This window comes from Microcaecilia unicolor, chromosome 7, assembly GCF_901765095.1.
Source record: "Microcaecilia unicolor chromosome 7, aMicUni1.1, whole genome shotgun sequence".
Taxonomy (NCBI): domain Eukaryota; kingdom Metazoa; phylum Chordata; class Amphibia; order Gymnophiona; family Siphonopidae; genus Microcaecilia; species Microcaecilia unicolor.
The window spans coordinates 246,353,201-246,377,989 of record NC_044037.1 but is presented as its reverse complement, the minus strand read 5'-3'; the positions used below and the strand labels follow the sequence as shown (position 1 = coordinate 246,377,989).

Genomic DNA, 24,789 nt, shown 5'->3' with positions numbered 1-24,789 from the left:
AGCGCTTGGAAGCGTGTGCAAGAATGCCAACGAGACAATGCTGTTCAGGGCAACATTCCTGCTGGCCTTCTTTGCTGCTCTGCGTATTAGCGAACTTATAGTATAATTCAAGCACAATGCAATCGGCGGTCTGCAGATGGATGACATCTCTATTGCGCAAGCATTCGCAGTAAAGGGCACACCATCACCCTACATGGTGTCCCACATCTACCTACCTGTCTGTTGGCCAACTTTCATGCGTACCTGAACATTAGACCGCCAGGGGGTCACCCCCTATTGCTACACCAGGATGCTACCCCCCTCACATATTACCAATTTGCGGCAGTGTTTTGAAAAGCTCTCCTGGAAGCCAGTCAGCTCCCGGCTAACTATGGGACTCACTCCTTCCATATAGGAGCAGCTACTACTGCATCCCAACATGGCCTCTCCTCCCAGGTGATCAAACAGCTGGGCCATTGGAGGTCGGCAGCATACTGAACCTACATCAGACCATCAGTGATTGTGACCCCTACACAGTGTAACTAACAACTCCCTTCCTTTTGCAGGTCTCCAAGGGTGCCAATGGTCAGTGTGGATCATCGGACATTCTTATATTGTCAACGCTCGAAAGCGCTTAGTAGCCTGAAACCGTGGTCTACACCTCGGGCTGAGTACCAGAAACGCAACGGTTACATGGATTGGGATTCCTGATATGAGATGGCAACAGCTCCTCCCATCTGTTCTTACATTGATTGACACCCCACCATCTCCAGATGCCCTGCTCATTCACTTAGGGGGCAATGACATTGGACACACCCCGTGCAGACGACTTATCGCTATGGCAAAAAGCAATCTATTTGAGCTCTCTGTCCTTCTGAGCGGGACCATTCTTTTCTGGTCGGATATCATTCCTCGATGGCATGGGTCCCATTCCAGGTTGTGGGCCAGAGGCATCAAGAAAATCAATCGCCAGATTGGTTTGTGGACAGAGCACCTTGGTGCCATTCTCGCATGAATGGGCATCCCCTCTTATCCCCGGGTACTTCCGGCAAGATGCAATCCATCTTTCAGAGGTTGCGGAAGACCTCCTCATTAACGACTTCCAAGAGGTCCTTGAGAGACATTGCTGATCAGGACCTGGGGAGGAAAATGGGAGGGGCGGGCCAGGGCATGCTTCGCAGGCCCCGGGTGTGGTGGAGGCACCCAAGCCTAGGCATTGATGGAGGTGATAGAACAGCAAGCGAAAGGGAGCTTGGCCGCTCCTGGCAAAGGACACTCACTGGTGGCAGACTAATTACCTAGCTGGCTCGACACAGTGGGTGGAATGCTGGTCGAGGGTGCAGTGCGAAGCAGATGGACACTGGACCACGCTGGGAGCGGAGTTATGGTTGGCCGCCATGTGGAACAGTGAGTCATGCTCCCTAGCTGGTAAGGCATGGCTGGGAGCAGAAACCTCTACAACAGAGAACCCTTGTCTCGGGTGCTTCCTAGGGTTTGTTTAACGTTGTTTCAATAAAGCTGTTTCCATATATTCCCAATGAAAATTTGTTTCATGCTTGTTATTGTGTGCTTTAACTGTGTGGTTCGGGGAGGGGGCGAGAGCATGTGCAGCCTGCCTATGTTAAGGAAGGCAGGCGAGGAGCATACCGAGCAGCCGCACATAAGATGGCGGCTGCCATGCGGTAGCTTCCCGGCCCGAGCTGCCCTTCTCTTCCGGCTTCCCCACCAGTCAGCAGTGACGTCATGGGGAATCCTGATGGGTATTGGTGGGGATGCTGGGAGGGGGCGGGATTGAGACGCTGCAGCACGAAAAAAAATAAAAAGCTGCCGAGGAGGCAGGGGAGCCTCTTCGGCAGAAAACGGTGGATCAGTTTCCCAGCCCTCCCTCCCTTCACACTCCCTGGGGTTGCAGGGGCACACGGTTAATCTCTACTTAGTTGAACTGTTAGTCAGACTTGGCATAGGTGTATGATAAGTACATAAGTAATGCCACACTGGGAAAAGACCAAGGGTCCATCGAGCCCAACATCCTGGCCACGACAGCAGCCAATCCAGGCCAAGGGCACCTGGCGAGCTTCCCAAACGTACAAACATTCTATACATATTATTCCTGGAATTGTGGATTTTTCCCAAGTCCATTTAGTAGTGGTTTATGGACTTGTCCTTTAGGAAACCGTCTAACCCCTTTTTAAACTCTGCTAAGCTAACCGCCTTCACCACGTTCTCTGGCAACAAATTCCAGAGTTTAATTATGCGTTGGGTGAAGAAAAATTTTCTCCAATTTGTTTTAAATTTACTACACTGTAGTTTCATCGCATGCCCCCTAGTCCTAGTATTTTTGGAAAGCATGAACAGATGCTTCACATCCACCTGTTCCACTCCACTCATTATTTTATATACGTCTATCATGTCTCCCTCAGCCGTCTCCTCCAAGCTGAAAAGCCCTAGCCTCTTTAGTCTTTCTTCATAGGGAAGTCGTCCCATTCCCGCTATCATTTTACTCGCCCTTCGATGCACCTTTTCCAATTCTACTATATCTTTCTTGAGATGCGGCGACCAGAATTGAACACAATACTCAAGATGCAGTCGCACCATGGAGCAATACAACGGCATTATAACATCCTCACACCTGTTTTCCATACCTTTCCTAATAATACCCAACGTTCTATTTGCTTTCCTAGCCGCAGCAGCACACTGAACAGGTTTCAGTGTATTATCAACGACGACACCCAGATCCCTTTCTTGGTCCGTAACTCCTAACGTGGAACCTTGCATGACGTAGCTATAATTCGGGTTCTTTTTTCCCACATGCATCACCTTGCACTTGCTCACATTAAACGTCATCTGCCATTTAGCCGCCCAGTCTCCCATTGTCACAGCAGTGGAGGCACCCGAGCTTAGGAATTGATGGAGGTGATGGAACAGCAAGCGAAAGGGAGCTTGACCGCTCCAGGCAAGGGACACTCATTGGCGACAGACTAATCACCTAGCTGGCTCACCACGGCAGGTGGAATGCTGGTCAAGGGTGCAGTCACTCGGCCATGCTGGGGGCGGAGTTATGGCTGGCTGTCATGTGGAACAGTGAGTCATTCTCCCTAGCTGGTCAGGTATGGCGGGAAGCGAAAACCTCTACAACATAGAACCCTAGGCTCAGGTGCGTCCTAGGGTTTATTTAACATTGTTTCAATAAAGCTGTTGCTATATATTCCCAAAGAAATGTTGTTTCATGCTTGTTATAGTGTGCTTTAACTGTGTGGTTTGGGGAGGGGACGAGAGCATGTTCAGCCTGCCTATGTTAAGGAGTATCACGTGAGCTCTTAGTGTAAGTGCACATGTGCTAATTTTTTTTTTAATGGCCGCATGCTAATGGCAACATTAGCGTATGGCCATTATTACAAAAATTGGAAAATCGGCTATTTTACTGCTGCAGTAAAATGGCCTTAGAGCAGAGGATAAACCCAGGCAAGGGTGCGCTAAGGCCACTTTTTTTAACTGCAGTTTAGAAAAAGGACCCCCTAATTAGGTGGGAAATAAACTTCTAGATTTACAAATTGTAAACCTCTAGTTTCAAATATCAGAAAGTAGGGAAGTCGGTATTGCATGGGCATTAAGTTTTGCAGTATTAATGAAATATCTACCATGAAGCAGACAGAAATAAGTGAGTCACAAATTTAAAACCCCGCACCTAAATAATGTAAGCAAACTAGCTTGCTAGAAACGGATAAGTTGCTTTCCAGACTTAAGTGCAATGCATATAACACTTTTTTTTTTTGTTCGTTCTAGCAGTCCCACACTATTGGTTAGAAAATAGAACACGGAAGGTGAAGGTCTGCTTTAAGATGACTGGCTCATTGCACGAGAGTGAAAATGGTCTCCTTATGTGTGGTGGTGTTAAATTACAACACAAAGAATGAGAACTGGGTGGAGAGAGAATAATCCCTCTGATTTACAACCTCTGCTCTGGTGCTAGTGTGTGTGCACTTTAGGTAAGGCGAATCCCAGCTAACGTGGATATAATGCAAAGTTTATCCTTACTGCTTTCTCGATCGTCTGTCGTCACTGTTCACCGTGGTGGATTAAGAGAGACTGTGTGCAGTGGTGCTCTTGGGTCTATCTGTTGAAGTAGCAGAGAGAGACTCAGTTGCCCTGCTGTAAAATGCCACGCAGGCAGGCGATGACATGCAGCAGGAGCTGAAGACTCCCGGCCGTCAGCACTTAGCCGTGCATGAGACCAGCGGCTCCTGGATCACTGAAATAAAAGAACTTGGCAGGTAAAACTCGTTCTGAAAGATGAATATTATCCGGAAGTTTTTCCGTGGCAGTGGGAGAGCTCTGGCATTTATATTCATTGCCTCTGTGATTTGGCTACTCTTTGACATGGCAGCCCTGAAACTCTCCTTCAACGAAATCAATCACAAACTTCTCAAAGAAGAACTGGTCCGAAAAGAACGAGGGAGATTATTCAGAGCTTGGCAAAGTCAAGAAAAAACCCCCACCATCAGCTCCAGAGAAAGAATAAAGCCTCCTTTGATAGGGCACGAGAGTGCAAAGCAGGCAGTGACAAAGGCCAACATCCCCATTCAAGGAAAAAAGTTACAGAAGGATTTGGATAATGCAAAGAAGCACAAAAATGAAATAGAGAAGTATAACTTTATTGGGAAGGAAGTTAAAATACCAGAACCTGTTTTTAATAAATCCATTTCACTACTTGCAACAATTGCAAAACCGGTCGGAATCGAGTACCCTGTTGCCCCTGAGCACAGCAATGAAAAGAGCACTCATGGAAGAATTACAACGAACTCCAGGAACCTGCAGAGAACAAAGGAAACTATTTTCAAGAAGCCCCAGCAGCCCACACTAACTGCTGTCAAAAAACTAGCAGGAAACTTATCCATTACATTCAGAAGCAAAATTACAAGTAAAGTGAGTGATCTGGTCACTGCAACAGTTAGGGGACCAGCCGGGGATATTCAGGTCCCTATCCCAACAAAAGTCCCTCGAGTTGGACAGAAACAGGATTTTCAGGGGAAGGTTAACGATACTAAGCCAGATATTTTACTCAAGGTACATGTAGCTAAGAAAGAAAACATAAATGGAACAGAGAAAAGAGCAACCAAGAGTTTGCCTATGCCCATTCCCAAGTCCAATGTACATGAAATGAGAGTTCTTTCTAATGCAACCGTACCAGGAAAGTTACCAAAGAAAGAGCAAATCCAGGCAGCAGAAAATCATTCTGCCACTGTTACCGGAATGGTAAAAAGGAACCATTCAGAAATTCAAAAGATCAAACTCAGTTCTAAAGAAAACTTCTTACCTGAGTTAGAGATGAGCAAACAATCCCATTTTATCAGTAACAAAAGTGAGAACACAAGCAAAACAAACCTGAACCACCCAGTTAAAGGACAAGATATGAATTTAAATGGTAAGGGGCAAGTACAAATAATAAAACACCCTGTAGAAAGTAATAACACCTACTTGACAAAGGATACAGGAATGCACAAAGTGTTAACCCTTGATGAAACCATGTCTCCAAGAGACCCAAAAGCACCTGGTCAGTTTGGACATGCTGCTGAAGTCCCCAAAGGAAAGGAAACAGAAGCAAGCCAGAGATGGAAGGAAGGGAATTTCAATGTCTATCTCAGTGATTTAATCCCACTGGACAGAGCAATTGATGATACAAGACCAAAAGGGTAAGATCAAAATGTTTGTCTTCAAATACTATAGTATAAATTGCTCATTAATTGTTGCTAATGTGCATATATAAGTTGATCAAAGAGTATCACTATGATACTCATGCAAGTTATGTGTTGCCTTTTTCCCCCCTCAGAAGTTATAAGCAGAGTTTGGGCAGTATTTTCGATGACTGTATATGGTTGCCTTTGAAACATTAACAAATCTGCATAGAGCTATCTGTAATAAGAAACTAAGGAATAAGCTCTAAATAGCTCTATAGAGTGACTATGCTAATGTCCATATACCCTGTTTCCCCGAAAGTAAGACATCCCCCGAAAATAAGACCTAGTAGAGGTTTTCCTGAATTGGTAGATATAAGGCCTCCCCCGAAAGTAAGACCTAGCAAATTTTTGTTTGAAAGCAGGGCCACCGAGAGCCGGACAAGGCCGCCCCCGGGCCACCCCCCCCACCCGAGGTCGCCGGGCCCCCCCTCCACCCACCCTCCGTCGCTCCTGGAACTAACCTTAAACACCTCCTTTCACCTTTGCAGCAAGCAGCAGCAGGGCAGACCTCTCCTTCCTTCCGTGCCCCGCCCTCGCGGACGTTACGTCAGGCGAGGGCAGGACACGGAAGGAAGGAGTTGCCTGCCTTGCTGCTGCGAAGGTGAAAGGAGGCATTTAAGGTTAGTTCCGGGAGCGACGGAGGGCGGGCGGGCCAACCCCGATGTTTCCCCGAAAAATAAGACAGCCCCTGAAAATAAGATCTAGCACATTTTGGGGGGCAAAAATTAATATAAGACAGTGTCTTATTTTCGGGGAAACACGGTATTAAACAATTTTAAATAAAGAGGCCTCAATAGCCCAGGGTACCAACTCAGTGGACACACCTGATAAGGCTTTTTATCATGGGAGAAAAATGTGGAGGCACCTCCCGTCTGCTTTTTTCCCGGGTTTAAAGCTAAGTACTCCAGTTATCGGTGTTTTGCAACTTTTTCAGTCAATTTTCTCTTGATATTATTATTTTTTCTCCCTTCCAATTTACACTTTGTCATCTTCATGTTCCTATATTGTTGATTATGTTAACAATATGGTCCAATATTTAAATTATTAACATCTTACAACCTCTCTGTTTTTTACTACAGATTGTTTGAAGTATTTCACTCTGTAGGTTTTTTCAGAGGGTTGTTGGCCCATGATAAAAAGCCATATCAGGTGTGTCCACTGAGTTGGTACCCTGGGCTATTGAGGCCTCTTTATTTAAAATTGTTTAATATATGGACATTAGCATAGTCACTCTATAGTGCCCTTGAAACATACATGTTTTTATAAAGCCATACCAGGTACCAGATGTGGGAATGCCCGAATCCTGCCTCTGACACGCCCCCTTGTGATTTGGACACAGTGCAGATGAACTGCATAGAAAAATATGTTTTGAAAATAACAGTTTGGATGTTTTTGCAAGAAAAATATCCACGCGCTGCTTTGTGCTGGTTTTTTTGGATATTTTTCTGTTTCAAAAATGAGCCCCTCAATCACACTAAGGGCCCTGTTTACTAAGCCACATGTCTCTCATTAGTGTGTGCTAAAAGGTTTGTGTGCGTACAGTGCACCTTGGTAAACAGGACCCTCATAGTCTTAGGATGGCTTAATTTATTTTATTTTGTTGGATTTTGCTGACACCTTTTTCAGTAGTAGCTCAAGGTGAGTTACATTTGGGTGCACAGGGTATTTCTCTGTCCCTGGAGTGCGCATAATCTACGTTTGTACCTGAGGCAAGGGAAGGTTAGTGACTTGCCCAAGATCACAAGGAGCAGCAGTGGGATTTGAACTGGCCACTTCTGGATGTTGAAAACAGTGCTCTGACTACTAGGCGCTCCTCTACTACCAGTTAGTGTGCGTTAAATCTGCTTTAATGTAATACAACCTGTAATTCTCCATCCGGAAATGGCGATCGCCATTACAGTGTAATGTAAGCCACATTGAGCTTGCAAATTGGTGGGAAAATGTGGGATACAAATGCAACAAATAAAAAATAAATCAAATTAGCATGCACTACAAATTTCCATTAAAATGAATGCGTGAAACTAACTCAAAAAGAAGCCTGAAAATCAAGACAAATTTCTGAAAAACTAATTGAATTTTTCTTGCCTGGTCAACCGACCTATCCAGCTTACTGCACTGACAGGGGGATGATCAGAAGAAAACACCGGTGCTAGAGGCTGTTAGCGCCATACTAGCACCGGCGTTTGCTACCGCTCCATGATCAGAGCCCTCGAGCCCGTGAAACAATGCGCTCGAGCGCTCTGAACACAACTAGCATGCAAATGCATGCTAAACAGGGCTAAACATATTCATCCCCAATAATCAGCGACCAGCGCGCCAAAGATTGGGTCGCTGGCTGTGGCAAACCCAACGCCGGCTCCGAGCTGGCGTTAGGGTTTGCAGATCATTGGGGAGGAATGGTGAGCCCTGTCCAGCATGCATTTGCATGCTGGCAGGCCCCTATTCCCTCCAACAAGACAAGCCTGCCAGTGATGGGGCTGGAGGTCGGGTGGACCTCCAGTCCCCTTGACGATCCCCCACCACCAGGTTCAGGGAGGGCTGGCGATTCGGTGGGTCTCCAGTCCTCCCTAACTCCCCTCAACATGTGCACCCAGTCCCTGGTGGCCCAGTGAGCGACCAACTCCCCTCCCCCCCAGCGACAGGGGGGCTGGAGGTCCGCTGGTCAAGGGTGCAGTCACTCGGCCACGCTGGGGGCGGAGTTATGGCTGGCTGTCATGTGGAACAGTGAGTCATTCTCCTTAACTTACGTCAGAGGAGGGCAGGCCCAGGAAGAACAGAGGGACGTCGGAGGAGGCATCACTGATCGCCGATTAGCTGTTCTTGCCCGTGCAGCGCCTTCACACAGAGGTGAGAGGCGCTGCGCGGGCCGGTAAGGCGGAGGGGGGTCCGGTGGAGGGGGCGGGGCACGGGGGCGGAGGATGGCGGGAGGCGGAGCTGTCTGTGGGAGAAGGAGAAAGAGAGAGACAGGAAGGGAGGGGGGCCGGGGCTGCTAAACTTTTCATTTTTGTTTTTCTTTTTTATTTAATACAGGGGGAAGCGGGGAGCAGCGGCGACCGCAGGGGGGGGGGGGGGCAAGGCCGTCCATACAGGACACTCCTGACGAGCGGCTTTGCCCCCTCCCGATCCTTTTTTGCTTCGGTTTGATTTTCCTTTTTATTGCAGGAGGAAGCGGGGAGCCACGTGTTTGTGGGGGGAGAGGGTTGTGTTTTGTTTGTGGCATGCGCAGAGCAGCCAGCAAAACGCTTGGCTGCTCTGCGCATGCTTTAGGGGCCGACTGCCGATGGGGATTACGAATCTTTGATACATTGTACTTTTCAATACCGTACCGAACATGTGCGACTTGTTTTTTTGGTGCATTCTTCGTTTTTTCAAATTCGTTAAGGACTTTAACGTTTTAGATTCTTTTACGTTTGGTAGATGCATCTTGTCCTATGTCAGCTAGGTATGTGTGCGCCTAAATTACAGGCATGAGCACTTTTGGCAGGTGGTATAAGTGCTTGTGCCTAAATGTCATTGATGCATGCATAATTTGCAGTATTCTGTAAGTTTGAGCCTTCCCATACTCCACCCAAGTTACATTCATGTGTGCCCCCTTCCAAATACATGCTATTTATATATGTTAACTGGACGTTTGACATTTATACGTGTATGTGGGAACATATGTATGTAAATACCATTAAACATTTACACACATAATGGGCATGTAAATATTAGCACCTATGCTATAGAATTGCCCCATAGGCATTTAAATATAGGCACACTGTGTTAGAAATTTTCTCCATGTGCTTCCTTTCACTCTCATATAGCACAGAAAATGCATAGATTTACCCTCAGTAATAGCCAGGACTGGGGTTGGGAGGGTGTATACAGGGCCCCAAACCTGCCAGTGTCCATGGGACCCCCTCCCAAATTGAGGCCCTGTACCCCAGCATGTATAACAGCAGCCCTGGAAATGGCTGTGAAAATTACATTACCCCACAGAATTTTTCACTCATTTTCCCATTGTTGTGCTTTCCTACCTCTTCGTCTTTCTTTGCATTCTCTATGATAAATCCACTCTTCTGACTCCTACTTTAATTCTGTTAAAACACATAAACTATCCACATTTGGTTGCAGAACTCTCTTCACTGCTACTCAAAATCTTTTCTCAGGAGTTTACATCTACCCCCTTGCCTAGTTGTGAAAATTCTTATCCTGATCTGTTAGATACAGCAATAAATCATTATTCATTCTCTTATATGCAACGTGTGTGGTATAACTTTCTATGGAAGAAAAGTAAAGTTGTACTGTTCATTGTATCTGAATATCACATTCATCTTGCTGATAGATACCTGTCACACTTATAAATATCTTTTACTTGCTCTCCTTTCAAAAGCTTTGCTAAAGCAGTGCGGTTACTGTGCAGGTTCACTTGGATGCACGGAAATAAAGGTTAACAAACAATTATTACAAGACGAAGATTTTTTTATTGGATTAATTTAATTCATTTCTTAAGTAGTTTTTGCCAATCCGCGCTCTTTTCCTAGGGTTTAAAATAGGAGCACAAGAAGACTGCCAGAAAATCCAAGTGAATCATAAAAGGCTTGATCTACTAAAGCAGAGGTGGGCAACCACGTCCATCAAGGGCCACAACCCAGTCAGGTTTTCAAGATTTCCACAATAAATATGCATGAGATCTATTTGCATACAATGGAAGCAGAACATGCAAATCAATATCATGCATATTTATTGTGGAAACCTTGAAAGCTCAACTGGGTTGTGGCCCTTGAAGACCATGGTTGTCTACTCCTGTACTAAAATGTGTTACCACACTAGCCCATATGAATGCACACTAACAAGCATTGTTACTGCAGGTGCCTTGCTATACAATAGCCCCTATTGTATTTCACGAATAATACACATTAACCCAGTACTGCATTTATGCCCCAATGCTCAGAACTCCGGCAGTAAGCCAACAGTGCAGAAAACTAGCTCATCAATGCTCAAAGGAAATAATATTCAAATTAGATGCGTGCTGTAAAAGCGAAAGCAAGTGGGGAACATGCATGGCACATGCGCAGAAGAATTTCACGGTAAGCCCAGTGCACTAACCACTAGACTACTCATTCTGCACACACTAATGTGAGCACTAATGGCCTCTAGTGCCCGCTTTGCTTCTGAGCATCGGCCTGCTAGTACATCTATCCAAAATATATGACATTTAAAAACTTTCAAAGCTTGAAGGGGCTTAGAGGCAGATGCACTAAACGTTTTTCATCGTTAAATGAGCCCTCGGGGAAGAATTTCCGATCCTTTCCATGCACTTAAGCCTATTTTCCGACGACAGTAGCAGCTAACGAAAACGGAATGGAGATGAGCAATTAGTGTGAAAACCCCATTGAAACGACATGCACTAACCTTTTCCGATTGCCTTTACGCAGGAAAAAGGCAGGAAAACTAACGAGAGGTCTGGACCTCTCGTTAGGACAGCTCTGTGCCAGGAAAAAGTGTTAAGTGAAAAAATAAACAAACTTTGAGCCAATCCCAGCGCATTAGCAGAGCTAAAAGCGCTGTGATTGGTCCAAAGGACCTCAGAAAACACATAAAAAAATAAAACTAAAAAAAGGATCGGGAGGGGGCAAGGGCGCTCATCAGGAGCGTCCTGTACGGACGGCCTTGCCCCCCCCCCCCCCGCCGCTGCTCCCCACTTTCCGCCGCTCCCCCCACCCCGAAAAAGCAAAATTGTAGCAGCCCCTGCCCCCCTCCCTTCCTCACTACTCTCAGCTCCGCCTCCCGACATCCTCCGTCTGTGCCCCGCCCCCTTTGGGGGTCGTCGCCGCCATTCCCCTTCTCCATCGGGCCCCCCTCCCTCTTACCGGGCCCGTGCAGCGCCTCTTTCCTCTGTCCGAAGGCGCTGCACGGGCAAGAAGAACGCTGAATCAGCTGATGCCTGCCTTCGCGATGGCGCGTCTTTCTCCTGCTGCGCCCGCCCCTGTCTGACGTCAGTTACTGACGTCAGACAGGGGCGGGCCCAGGAGGAGAAAGACGCTCTATCGCGAAGGCAGGCATCAGCTGATTCAGCGTTCTTCTTGCCCGTGCAGCGCCTTCGGACAGAGGAGAGAGGCGCTGCACGGGCCCGGTAAGAGGGAGGGGGGCCCGATGGAGAAGGGGAATGGCGGCGACGACCCCCAAAGGGGGCGGGGCACAGACGGAGGATGTCGGGAGGCGGAGCTGAGAGTAGTGAGGAAGGGAGGGGGGCAGGGGCTGCTACAATTTTGCTTTTTCGGGGTGGGGGGAGCGGCGGAAAGTGGGGAGCAGCGGCGGGGGGGGGGCAAGGCCGTCCGTACAGGACGCTCCTGATGAGCGCCCTTGCCCCCTCCCGATCCTTTTTTTAGTTTTATTTTTTTATGTGTCAATTCAATTTGCCATGTGCTTGTGATTTGACTGTTTGTGGCATGCGCAGAGCAGCTAACATAACGCTTGGCTGCTCTGCGCATGATTTGGGGGCCGATTAACGATGTGTATTGTGATTCTTTGATACATTCTACGTTTCAATACCGATTCCAGCATGTGTGACTTTTTTTTTTGGTGCATTTTTCGTTATTTTAAAATCGTTAGGGACTTTAACGATTTAGATTTTTTTACGTTTGGTTGCTGCATCTGCCTCTTAACAGAGACATGAGCTTTCTAATTCATTCTCTCTGTCACATTCTTATCACCATGCTAACACATCAACCTCCTTCCCCTTTACACCTTTGTAATGTAATCTATGATTCAGTTGTTTAAACATCCTGTTACTAAGAAATGCATTCAGGGTCCCAAGCAATTAAGGTACTTAGAAGATTATCTGAGATTCCGTAAATTACTAAAGGCTTTTCTATTAAGTACATATCTTATCAAAATACAATAAACTAATGTTACTGTTTCTTATATGTTTCAGCATAACCAATACTCTAGCCTAACTTCATGACAAACACACAATTATTCCTAATATGTTAAATGTTATAATTATCTGACTGTATCATATTTTTAATGTTTTTCTTGAATGTAAGCGACATTGAACCTGAGCTTGCTCGGGATAATGTGCGATACAAATGTCATAAAAAATAAATAAATATGCAAGCATGACTAGGGTTACCATATTTGCTCTGATAAAACAAGAGGACACCTGTCACACCCCATCACACAGTGTCACCTTGACCCCCCCCCCCCCCCCCAAGAAAGCCAGATTCCCTCCTCCCCCCATGTATGTCCCCTTCCCAATCTTTTTTTCAGCCTCCCTCCACCCACTGGTTGAAGGATAGGAAACAGAGTGGGGTTAAATGGACGGTATTCACAATGGAGAAGGGTAGGTAGTGGGGTTCCTCAGGGGTCTGTGCTAGGACCGCTGCTTTTTAATATATTTATAAATGATTTAGAGATGGGAGTAACCAGCGAGGTAATTAAATTTGCTGATGACACAAAGTTATTCAAAGTCGTTAACTCGCGACAGGATTGCGAAAAATTACAGAAGGACCTTACGAGACTGGGAGACTGGGTGGCTAAATGGCAGATGATGTTTAATGTGAACAAGTGCAAGGTGATGCATGTGGGAAAAAAGAACCCAAATTATAGCTACATCATGCAAGGTTCCATGTTAGGAGTTACGGACCAAGAAAGGGATCTGGGTGTCATCGATGATAATACACTAAAACCTTCTGCTCAGTGTGCTGCTGCGGCTAGGAAAGTGAATAGAATGTTGGGTATTATTAGGAAAGGTATGGAGAACAGATGTGAGGATGTTATAATGCCATTGTATCGCTCCATGGTGCGACTGCACCTTGAGTATTGTGTTCAATTCTGGTCGCCCCATCTCAAGAAAGATATAGCAGAAATGGAAAAGGTGCAGCGACGGGCAACAAAAATGATAGCGGGGATGGGACGACTTCCCTATGAAGAAAGACTAAGGAGGCTAGGGCTTTTCAGCTTAGAGAAGAGACGGCTGAGGGGAGACATGAGAGATGTATATAAAATAATGAGTGGAGTGGAACAGGTGGATGTGAAGCGTCTGTTCACACTTTCCAAAAAACTAGGACTAGGGGGCATGCGATGAAACTACAGTGTAGTAAATTTAAAACAAATAGGAGAAAAATTTTCTTCACCCAACTCATAATTAAACTCTGAAATTCGTTGCCAGAGAACGTAGTGAAGGCGGTTAGCTTGGCAGAGTTTAAAAAGGGGTTGAACGGTTTCCTAAAGGACAAGTCCATAGACCGCTACTAAATGGACTTGGGAAAAATCAACAATTTCGGGAATAACCTGTATAAAATGTTTGTATGTTTGGGTAGCTTGCCAGGTTCTCTTGACCTGGATTGGCCGCTGTCGGGGACAGGATGCTGGGCTCGATGGACCTTTGGTCTTTTCCCAGTATGACATTACTTATGTACCTTTTTTTTAATAGCTCACTCCATCCATATCCCATCCCATCCCTTATCGTGCCTGGTGGTCTAGTGGCCTCTTTAGAGCAGGAAAGAGCCCCTTCTTTCCTTCCCGGCGCTGCCGCAGACCTCTTTCTCCCGGCGCCACTTCTAAATGGCTGCCAAGAGTTCAAGCAGTGACCTCGCAAGATGCTGAACCATGGGCAGAGGGAGAGAAGTAGGGGAAAAGATGCTGGACCATGTCACAAATGGAGGATAAGCGAGTGAAAGAGAGAGGAAGAGCTAGGGCGAGAAATGATGGGAGGAGACAGGTGGGGAGATTATACGGAATTAGCACATGCTAAATACAAAGAACCCCATAAGTATAAAATGGGCTTCTTAGCATTTAGTATGTGCGGTAAGCTTTAGTAAAAGGGCCCCTAAAGAATGCCGGAGAGCTGACTAGCGAGCAGCCGCATGTAACATGGCGGCTGCCACGCAGTAGCTCCCCGGCCCGGGCCGTCCTCCTGTTTCTGGCTTCCCCGCCAGAGAAGTGACGTCAGAGGAGATCCCACCTGTGATTGACGGGGAGGCCGGAAGGGGTGGGGCCAGCCCGACGACACCAAATTTTGAATAAAGAGCTGCCAGAGAGGCAAGGGAGCCTCTTTGGCGGTGGGGCGGCAAATTGGAGGAAATGCTGCATGACCTCAGGCTGTGGCCTCTTCTAAGATCAATCTGCATCGCATGCAGTCTCTCATTGGCTCTCTGAATTTCGCAAGCTGGGTTATCCCAATGGGCAGGGTATTTGTCCGGAGACTTGCGCGAGCTACAGTAGGTATTACACGCAAACTTCATCACATACGTGTCTCCTTGCCCATGAAGCAAGATCTGCGTATTTGGTTAACCTTCTTGCAAGACTTTAATGGAAAGGCCTCAATCCAATCTGCAGCTACATCTAGTTTTGACCTCAATCTTTTTACAAATGCAGCAGGAGCCACAGGGTGTGGAGCCTACTGCAATGGAGATTGGTTCGCTGCCTCATGGCCGCAGCATTGGATTCACTCAAGACTCACCAAGAACATCACCTTATTTGAGCTCTTCTCCTTTGTCATTGCGGTGCACGTCTGGGGTTCTGCATTGGCCAACAAAAGTGTCATCCTATGGTCAGATAATGCAGCAGTGATGGAGATCATCAACAAACAAACTGCATGCTGCTCACACGCCTCCAAAATTATCAGGCATTTTGTCCTGCGTTGTCTACAGATTAACTTGACAGCCAAAGCAAAGCATGTGCCTGGTGTTGATAACTGCATTGCCGATGCTCTCTCAGGCTTTCAATTTCCGCTCTTTCGACAGCTTGCTCCATCTGCGCAAGAGGATCCCACCCCTGTCCTCGAGCACCTGTGGCACCTGGGAACTCCACTGCAACGCTACTGATCACCAGCTCCTTAGCCCACTCTACCTGGTCTGCCTACAAGAGTGCCTTTAACCAGGTATGTTCATACTTGCGTCGGCAAGGATGGAAATGTGGAACCGTACCCGAGCACCTTATTGCTTGCTACATCACAGACGCCTATGATGAAGGCACTTCAAGGACAGCGGTCAACTCGCGAATCACTGGCTTTGCTTTCTTCACCAAACTCAGGGGATGGGGCAACCCACGAGCCAGTTTCCTGATTCGGACAATGCTGAAAGGATGGGCTAGGCACACCCCTGCACCACCGGACTCCGGTGCCCTGTTACACATGAGCTCCTACACCTACTGTGGTTGGTGCTCATGAAAGTGTGTTCCACAGCCTATGAGGTGCGGTTGTTCAGGGCTGCTTTCTCTTTGGCTTTTTTTGCTGCACTACGCATTAGCGAGTTGACTGTGCGTTCCAAATGGTGTGCTTGTGGCGGTCTGTGCCTGAATGACATCTCTATCATGCAAGACCAAGTGTGCATTTGTGTTGCTAGGTCCAAGACTGATCAGAGCGGAAAAGGTCATGCCATCACACTGCGCAGGGTTCCCGTCCTTCCCACCTGCCCTCTGGCCAACCTCCAGGCCTACCTGGCTGTGAGGCTGGCATCTGGCCAGTCCCTCTGGCTGCACCAGGATACCAGCCCCCTCACCCAGTACCAGTTTGCTGCTGTTTTTCAAAAAGTCCTGTACAAGGCTGGTCACAGCCCCCGATACTATGCGACCCATTCTTTTTGTATAGGAGTGGCCACTACTGCCTCCCAGCATGGACTCCAACCTCAGCTCGTCAAACAGCTGGGCCGCTGGAAGTCAGCAGCATATAAGACTTATCTCAGGCCACCACCACTGCTGGGTCTTAAGGCACACTAACTACTCCCTTCATATTGCAGGTCCTGGAGCACGACAATGGGCGGTGTGGATCATTGGACACTCTTACATTGAAAGGGCTGCTAGGCGCCTGGTATCCCGATCCCCTGGTGCACATCTTGGACTAGACGTGAGGGGTGCAAACATCACCTGGCTAGGAGTACCAGGGATACGATGGACTCAGCTCCTCCCATATGTTCAGACATTGCTGTATGCTGCAACCTCACTGGATGCTTTAATCATTCATCTAGGGGGCAACGACACTGGCCGCATCTCCTGCAAGCACCCCATCACAATTGTAAAGCGTGATCTCTTTGCATTGTCTGTGCAGCTGCGCAACACTTCGCTCTTCTGGTCCGACATCATCCCAAGGTTGCACAAGGCTGAACACAGTTATGGGCCAGAGGTGTTATTTTATTTATTTATTTATTTATTTATTTTTGGTACATTTATACCCCGCATTATCTCACAAGAGTGGGCTCAATGTGTCTTACAAATTTACTAAAGGATACAATACTGGGAGTGTACAGATTCAAGAAATCAAAGGGAGGGGTAAGAACATGAGGATAAGATTAGGGTGCATGGCGAGGTTAGTACAAGGGTACATGTCGAGGTAGGTACAAACGGTGGTCAGGCGGGTTCAGTCAATGTGAGGAAGGTTAGGACTTGGCATTGGCTCGGGGGTAAGCTTTCTGGAATAAAACGTTTAACCGCCAAATTGGTTCATGGACAGAGCAGCTTGGTGGAATAAAGATCTGGCACGATTGGGTTTCCCCAGCCATCCCGGGACACTTCAGTGAGGATGCACTGCACCTTTTGGATATTGCGCAAGACCTGCTCATCATTGACTTCCAGGAGGTACTGGAGCAGCATTTCTAAACACATTGTTTGAAATGCTCAGACTGGGGGGGACCCAGGGAATGCTTCGCAACCCCGGGTTGTGGCGGATGCACCCGAGCCTAGGGTCTGTTGGAGGTGTTGGAGCAGCGGACAAAAGGAGTTTGTCGCTTGAGGCCAGGACAAGAACACTTACTGGTGGCAGACTGATCACCTATCTGGCTCTAAACGGCAGGTGGAATGCTGGGCTGCGGTACTGTGTAAAACCAGAAAGACACGCGGCCACACTGGAGGAGAGAATATGGCTGGCCGCCACATGGATCAGTGAGTCATGCTCCCTAGCTGGTGAGGCAGGGCGGGGAGAGAAAGTCTCTAATATGTTGGCCTCAAGGCTCAGGTGCTTCCTAGGGTTATAAGTTATTGTGTTCATTAAAGCTGTGCCCATTTACTCCCAAAAATATGCATTCTGTCCAGTCACTGTGTGCCTTATGTGTGAGGGTCGGGAGTGTGAGTGTGTGCAGCCTGCCTATGTTAAGTGAGTTGCACACTAAAGTTATAGAATACTACATAATTGCGATAGTCACACACACGATAGCATTCTATATCTTATGCGTACGCGTGGTGCATAAAGGGGTCCTGTTACAAAGTTGCGCTAGCGTTTTTAGCTCGTGGTAAAAATCAACTGACAGTAGCTTAGACGCCTATTATATTCCTATGGGCATCTTAGCATTTACCGCCAGCTGATTTTTACCGCAAGCTAAAAACATTAGATTGACTTTGTAAAAGGCCCCCAAAAGTAGGCCTCAATTTATAGAATGAGGGGATAAGCCCCTCCCCTCTTTTAAGCTCATTGGTCAAAAACATGCTGAATCATTATCTAGTGGAATATAAACCGAACTACATGTACAAAACAAAAAAAGGAAAATCAGTAATGTATTGGCTCCAGGTTTCAACTATGTCAACAGCACCAAAAATGCTGCTTCTCCTCAGTTACACCCCTGCACCACCCCTGATCTGCCCACTTTCAATATGGGCAGTCAGAGATGATATTCAGCAGCACTGCCCGGTTTAGTGCCTGTGAATATCGGTGGTCAGGCAGCTCATAGCGATTTAAGCAGGCTGGAGCCTTTCCAGCCTGCTTAAATCGCTTTGAATATCAGACCTCCTATGTAAAACTGGGCTTCAAAGGTGTAAACATTGAAAAGCTGACCTGAAGGCTGTTTCTTCATCTCAGTTATAGTGTCCGTGTTTTGCATTTTGATTTCCTTAGCTTTTCAATTTTAATTTGCTATTATTCCTTCAGCCCCCTGAAATTTCCTTTTCTTTCCTGTCATAATTGTAAATTTGTAATTAGCTATTCCAAAGCAATGCAGAGAAGCTTATAACCTGCGTGCTGATGTCTGCAGTGCGAGAAATCTGCCACTAGGTCTGAGGCAACATAGAAGATATAGGGGAGCCCCCGTTCTGAGTCCCCTGCTCCTGGTGGTAGCTTTCTACATTGTTCACAGGTAGTCTAGCGGCTCCATCCCTCCACCCACAAACCTGTCCAACTCCTTTTGACCCCCCTGCAACATTACCAGAATTCTTAGTTAGTGTTCCCCTCCCTCCTCCAGGCCCCAGTGTTAAAAAAAGAAATCCCTAGTGCCTACTGGCAACCTCCCACCCTTTGACCCCTACCCAAGCCCCCACAGACATGCAGCTCAAAAGAGGCAGATACCTACTCACGCCTGCCTTTGATGTTGCCATCTTGAAAAATGGTGACGCACGGCCCCATGCATTGCATCCTGGGATGCACCAGGTGGGGTCAGTCTGTCATATAGGGGGAGCTTAGGGAAGGGTTGGGGGGGGGGTGTTGCCACTAGACACCAGAGATTTCTTATTTTAGTATTAGGGCTAGGATGTCAGGTCAGGGGGAGAGAAGGAGGCAACTAGACTACCAGGGATGTTTAATGTTACATAGTAGATGACGGCAGAAAAAGACCTGCATGGTCCATCCAGTCTGCCCAAGACAAACTCATATGTGTATACCTTACCTTGAATTTGTACCTGTCCTTTTCAGGGCACAGACCATATAAGTCTGCCCAGCAGTATTTCCCGCCTCCCAACCACCAGTCCCGCCTCCCATCACCGGCTCTGGTACAGACCGTATAAGTCTGCCCTCCCCTATCCTCGCGTCCCAACCACCACCCCCTCTTCCCCCCAACTGCTCCGCCACCCAATTTCAGCTAAGCTTCTGAGGATCCATTCCTTCTGCACAGGATTCCTCTATGCATGTCCCACGCATGTTTGAACTCCGTTACCGTTTTCATCTCCACCACTTCCCGCGGGAGGGCATTCCAAGCGTCCACCACCCTCTCCGTGAAGAAATACTTCCTGACATCTTTCCTGAGTCTGCCCCCCTTCAATCTCATTTCATGTCCTCTCGTTCTACTGCCTTCCCATCTCCGGAAAAGATTCGTTTGCGGATTAATACCTTTCAAATATTTGAACGTCTGTATCATATCACCCCTGTTCCTCCTTTCCTCCAGGGTGTACATGTTCAGGTCAGCAAGCCTCTCTTCATACGTCTTGGAACGTAAATCCCATACCATCCTCATAGCTTTTCTTTGCACCGCTTCCATTTTTTTAACATCCTTCGCAAGATACGGCCTTCAAAACTGAACACAATACTCCAGGTGGGGCCTCACCAACGTCTTATACAGGGGCATTAAAACCTCCTTTCTTCTGCTGGTCACTCCTCTCTCTATACAGCCTAGCAATCTTCTAGCTACTGCCACCGCCTTGTCGCACTGTTTCGTCGCCTTCAGGTCCTCAAATACTATCACCCCAAGATCCCTCTCCCCGTCTGTGCCTATCAGACTCTCCTCGCCTAACACATACGTCTCCCTTGGATTTCTACTCCCTAAGTGCATCACTTTGCATTTCTTCGCATTGAATTTTAATTGCCAAACGTTAGACCATTCTTCTAGCTTCTTCAGATCTTTTTTCATGTTTTCCACACCCTCCGGGGTGTCCACTCTGTTGGAAATCTTGGTGTCATCCGCAAAAAGGCAAACTTTACCTTGTAACCCTTCGGCAATGTCACTCACAAATATATTGAACAGAATCGGCCCCAGCACCGATCCCTGAGGCACTCCACTACTCACCTTTCCTTCCTCCGAGCGAACTCCATTCACCACCACCCTCTGGCGTCTGTCCGTCAACCAGTTCCTAATCCAGTTCACCACTTCGGGTCCTATCTTCAGGCCGTCTAGTTTATTTAAGAGCCTCCTGTGGGGAACTGTGTCGAAAGCCTTGCTGAAATCTAAGTAGATGACGTCCATAGCACGTCCTTAATTTAATTCTCCCGTCACCCAGTCAAAGAATTCAATGAGATTCGTTTGGCACGATTTCCCTTTGGTGAAACCATGTTGTCTCGGATCTTGCAACTTATTGTCTTCTAGGAAATTCACTATCCTTTCCTTCAGCATGGCTTCCATTACTTTTCCAATAACCGAAGTGAGGCTTACCGGCCTGTAGTTTCCAGCTTCTTCCCTATCCCCACTTTTGTGAAGAGGGACCACCTCCGCCGTTCTCCAATCCCTCGGAACCTCTCCCGTCTCCAAGGATTTATTAAACAAGTCTTTAAGAGGACCCGCCAGAACCTCTCTGAGCTCCCTCAGTATTCTGGGGTGGATCCCGTCCGGCCCCATGGCTTTATCCACCTTTAGCTTTCCAAGTTGTTGATACACACTCTCTTCCGTGAACGGCGCTCTATCCATCTCATTTTCAGGTGTACTTTTGCCAGTCCCTCTCGGTCCTTCCCCAGGGTTTTCTTCAGTGAAAACAGAACAAAAGTATCTATTTAGCAAATTGGCTTTTTCTTCATCATTTTCTACATAGCGTTTTGTTGTATCTTTTAGTCTCACAATTCCCTTTATAGTCTTTCTCCTTTCACTAATATACCTGAAGAAGTTTTTGTCTCTCCTCCTTACATTTCTAGCCATTTGTTCTTCCGCTTGCGCCTTCGCCAGACGTACCTCTCTCTTGGCTTCTTTCAGTTTCATCCGGTATTCCTCCCCGTGTTCCTCCTCTTGAGATTTTCTATATTTCTGGAACGCTAACTCTTTATTTTCTCAGCCACTTGCTTTGAGAACCATATCGGTTGGGGGGCAGAGGGGTTAAAAGGAAGGAGGGGGCCACTAAATTACTAGAGATTTTATTTTTAATGTAGGAGCAATTGTGTTGGGTCTAGGGGAGGGAGAGGGACACTAGACCACTGGGACTTTTTAAAGATTTGGAGATGGTGGTGTTTGGACGGGTTGGGTTTTGGGGGTGGAGGAGAAAGATCAAGGGTGATGCAATCACTGATCAGGCAAAAACTGGAAGGGGGACATTTCACAATGAGCTGCAGATTACTGTCACATTTTTAACATGCTCATACTGAGTATGATTCAGGAAGGATTTTCTCCTATTCTCTCAGAGACACAGACATATATTTCCTGTTTGTTGTATCTGACTTACTTGTGAACCCAGTGGCACCTTCACCAGCCTACATGATGCAGTTCAGGGCTTGTGGAGCAGTGGATGAGAAATAGTTGAGATAATTATGGATTAACCTTGTTAAAGTTTGCTGTCTTTTAAAAGATTCAGGCTGAATGATGTGGCAAGGGCCAGTCATATACTGCTGATTCACCTGATCAGAGATTCTTAAACTTGTTCCACTGAACTCACTGTCAGCTGGGTTTTTCATGATAAACATAATCAGTATGTATGACATAAATTTCTGGTACTGACATCCAGATGCACAGTACCTAACGAGCCAGCACCATGGTTTTTACACTGGTTCTAGCCAGTTTAGCAAGCACGGAGTACAGTCAGACATGCACAAAAGGGTTCTGCAAGCTCTTTTCCTGTCACAGTAGCAGCTAACGAAAATCATATGCAAAGGTATTATGATGAGCTAATTACTATACAAATGCGAATGCAAAGTGATGCACAGCCGTTTTCCGAGCAATTCATAGAAGCAGCCCCTACCTTTACCATATAAAATTTAACGGGTGGTCAGGAGCAACCGAAACAGTGGAGGGAAGGGGTGGAGAGACCCGTCATAATAGTCCAGCAACAAGATTGTACACTTCCAAGTAATGAGAGAGATGTCTACAATGTAAACACAGAATGTCAATTTTCCAACTATTTATATGCATTTCTTAGACTTTTTTTGATAGGTTTGGAGGGGGTGGCTATAATTTTCTTCTCTTTCTCGCTCCCCCTTCTCTCCTGCGTGGGCAGACCGCAGTCCCACGCTGCAACCAGAACGGGTTTTCTGCTCAGATCCAGGCCTTTCTGGAGCAGTGGTTTCTCCCGATGCGGCACAGGCCAGCAGCGGGCTCCCCCTTCTCTCCTGCAAGGGCAGACCGCAGTCCCATGCTGTAACCAGAGTGGGTTTTCTACTCAGGTCCAGGAGCAGCGGTTTCTCCCAATGGGGCACGAGCCAGCAGGAGGCGCTAGCGTTCAGGCGAGCAGTCACCCAACAATTCCTGTCTCGACCCCCTACCACCTCTATCCTCTTGGGCACTGTGCTCTTCCACCCTGCCTGCTTGCTTTCGTGCATGCAGCTTGTCTGCATGTATGAAAGACATCTGAAGCATGCGCAGAGCAGCCATGGTTCGACTGCTCTGCATATGCTCAGCTGACCGACTGGCTTCCCCGCTATTGCATGCAAATGAGCCTGTTTGCAGAAGCAGCGAGCAGCTCATTTGCATGTGATTCGCTTTGGGAATCGCTCCGTATTTCCAAATTGGTAATTTTACCGATTTGGAAGTATAGAAGGATTCTTTACGGGGACCTTTGTGCATCTAGGCCTCGGTCTTGTATTCATGGTGAATATCCTGTAAACCTGACAGGCTGGGTGAGTTGGGCAAGGAAGGGGAAGAGGTATCACCAGGACAGGTTTAACAACCACTGAGTCAGATTTTTATACAGTATTAAAGTATACCTTGTAATGCCTGCTACCATTACAGATATGTCAAGGAAATTAAAGAAAGAAAAAAACTGTATAGTGTATTTGCCTACAAATTGTACTTCAGAAATATGTATTGAAAAATTGTTTGCTTTCAGAGGTCAAGTAACACAGGAATGCTAGTGCTTGATTTCCAAAAGAGTTTTCCTGTAGGTTTGACAGTAAGCCAAAATCTGTCATATATTTCTTTTCTAAATGATACCACAAGGTTTAGGAGAAGAATGTTTAAAATGCTGATCAGGTTGCTTGGAATAAGCTTCCATTTAATCTTCACCCAGGTGTAACTGTAAACAATCAGCACTATCTGATCTAGCAGAACACTGAAAGCCTTTACCAATTGCTTCCTTGAACTAGCCTTGTGTTTGTTCTTTGGAACCACTGGAAAATCAGGCTTTTGTCCTGCTCTGGTTTTCTGAGTAGCTGAATTACCATAAATAAAATGCACAGCTAATGGCTTTTGTTTAAAAAAGAAGCTTCAGTAAATATATTATTTCCTGTTCTTTTACAAATCTAAGTCTGGGTTCACCATTCCTTTTGCTAATGAGATCATAATGTAATACTTAATTCTAGATTACAAAAAGAAAAAAAAAGCAAAGTAATGTTTAGCAATATATGGTTCAGTCTCATGTAATTTGTCTCAAATGCATTTACAAATAAAATGTATTTAAAAATACATTGGGCAAATGATAGCAGACACAAAAGGGGAATCAAATGTATGCTAATTCTGGAGGTTTCAGGCTAACATGGTAACATAGTAAATGACGACAGATAAAGACCTGAGCGGTCCATACAGTCTGCCCAACAAGATAAACTCATTTTACAAGGTATGTGATACTTTATATGTATACCTGAGTTTGATTTCTCCTTGCGTTTCTCATGGCACAGACCGTAAAAGTCTGCCTAGCACTGTTTTTGTACTAAAAGTTCTAAAGCTAACATCGAAGCCCCTTAAAATTTACACTCCAGCCCACCATATCTATTCAGTTACGATCAGGGTGTAGATCGTAGTCTGCCCAGCACCGGTTTTGCTTCCCAATTACTGGCGTCGCCTCCCAATCTCCGCTAAAATTCCATAGATCCATTCCTTCTAAACAGGATTCCTTTGTGTTTATCCCATGCATGTTTGAATTCCATTACTACTACTACTACTACTACTACTACTACTATTATTTAGCATTTCTATAGCGCTACAAGGCGTACGCAGCGCTGCACAAACATAGAAGAAAGACAGTCCCTGCTCAAAGAGCTTATTACCGTTTTCATCTCCACCACCTCCTGCGGGAGGGCATTCCACGTATCTACCACCCTTTTTGTGAAAAAATACTTCCTGACATTACTCCTGAGTCTGCCCCCCTTCAACTTCAATTCATGTCCTCTAGTTCTACCACCTTCCCGTCTCTGGAAAAGGTTTGTTTGCGGATTAATACCTTTCAAATATTTGAACGTCTGTATCATGTCACCCCTGTTTCTCCTTTCCTCCAAAACGGTTTACAACAATACGCTAAAAACAAGTAAAGTGAAGAAAAGAACTCCAGT

The 24,789-nt window shown here is 46.5% G+C and overlaps 1 protein-coding gene across 1 annotated transcript in view; it reads left to right on the top strand.

The window, feature by feature from the left end:
• The first annotated feature begins 3,855 nt into the window (after window positions 1–3,855).
• The window catches only part of GALNT5 (polypeptide N-acetylgalactosaminyltransferase 5), a 120,810-nt gene continuing 99,876 nt past the window's right edge, over window positions 3,856–24,789 (top strand). The window contains exon 1 of the mRNA XM_030210090.1: window positions 3,856–5,669. Coding sequence (XP_030065950.1) covers window positions 4,270–5,669 — 1,400 coding nt within the window. The 5' untranslated portion in view covers window positions 3,856–4,269. The remainder of the gene's footprint in view (window positions 5,670–24,789) is intronic.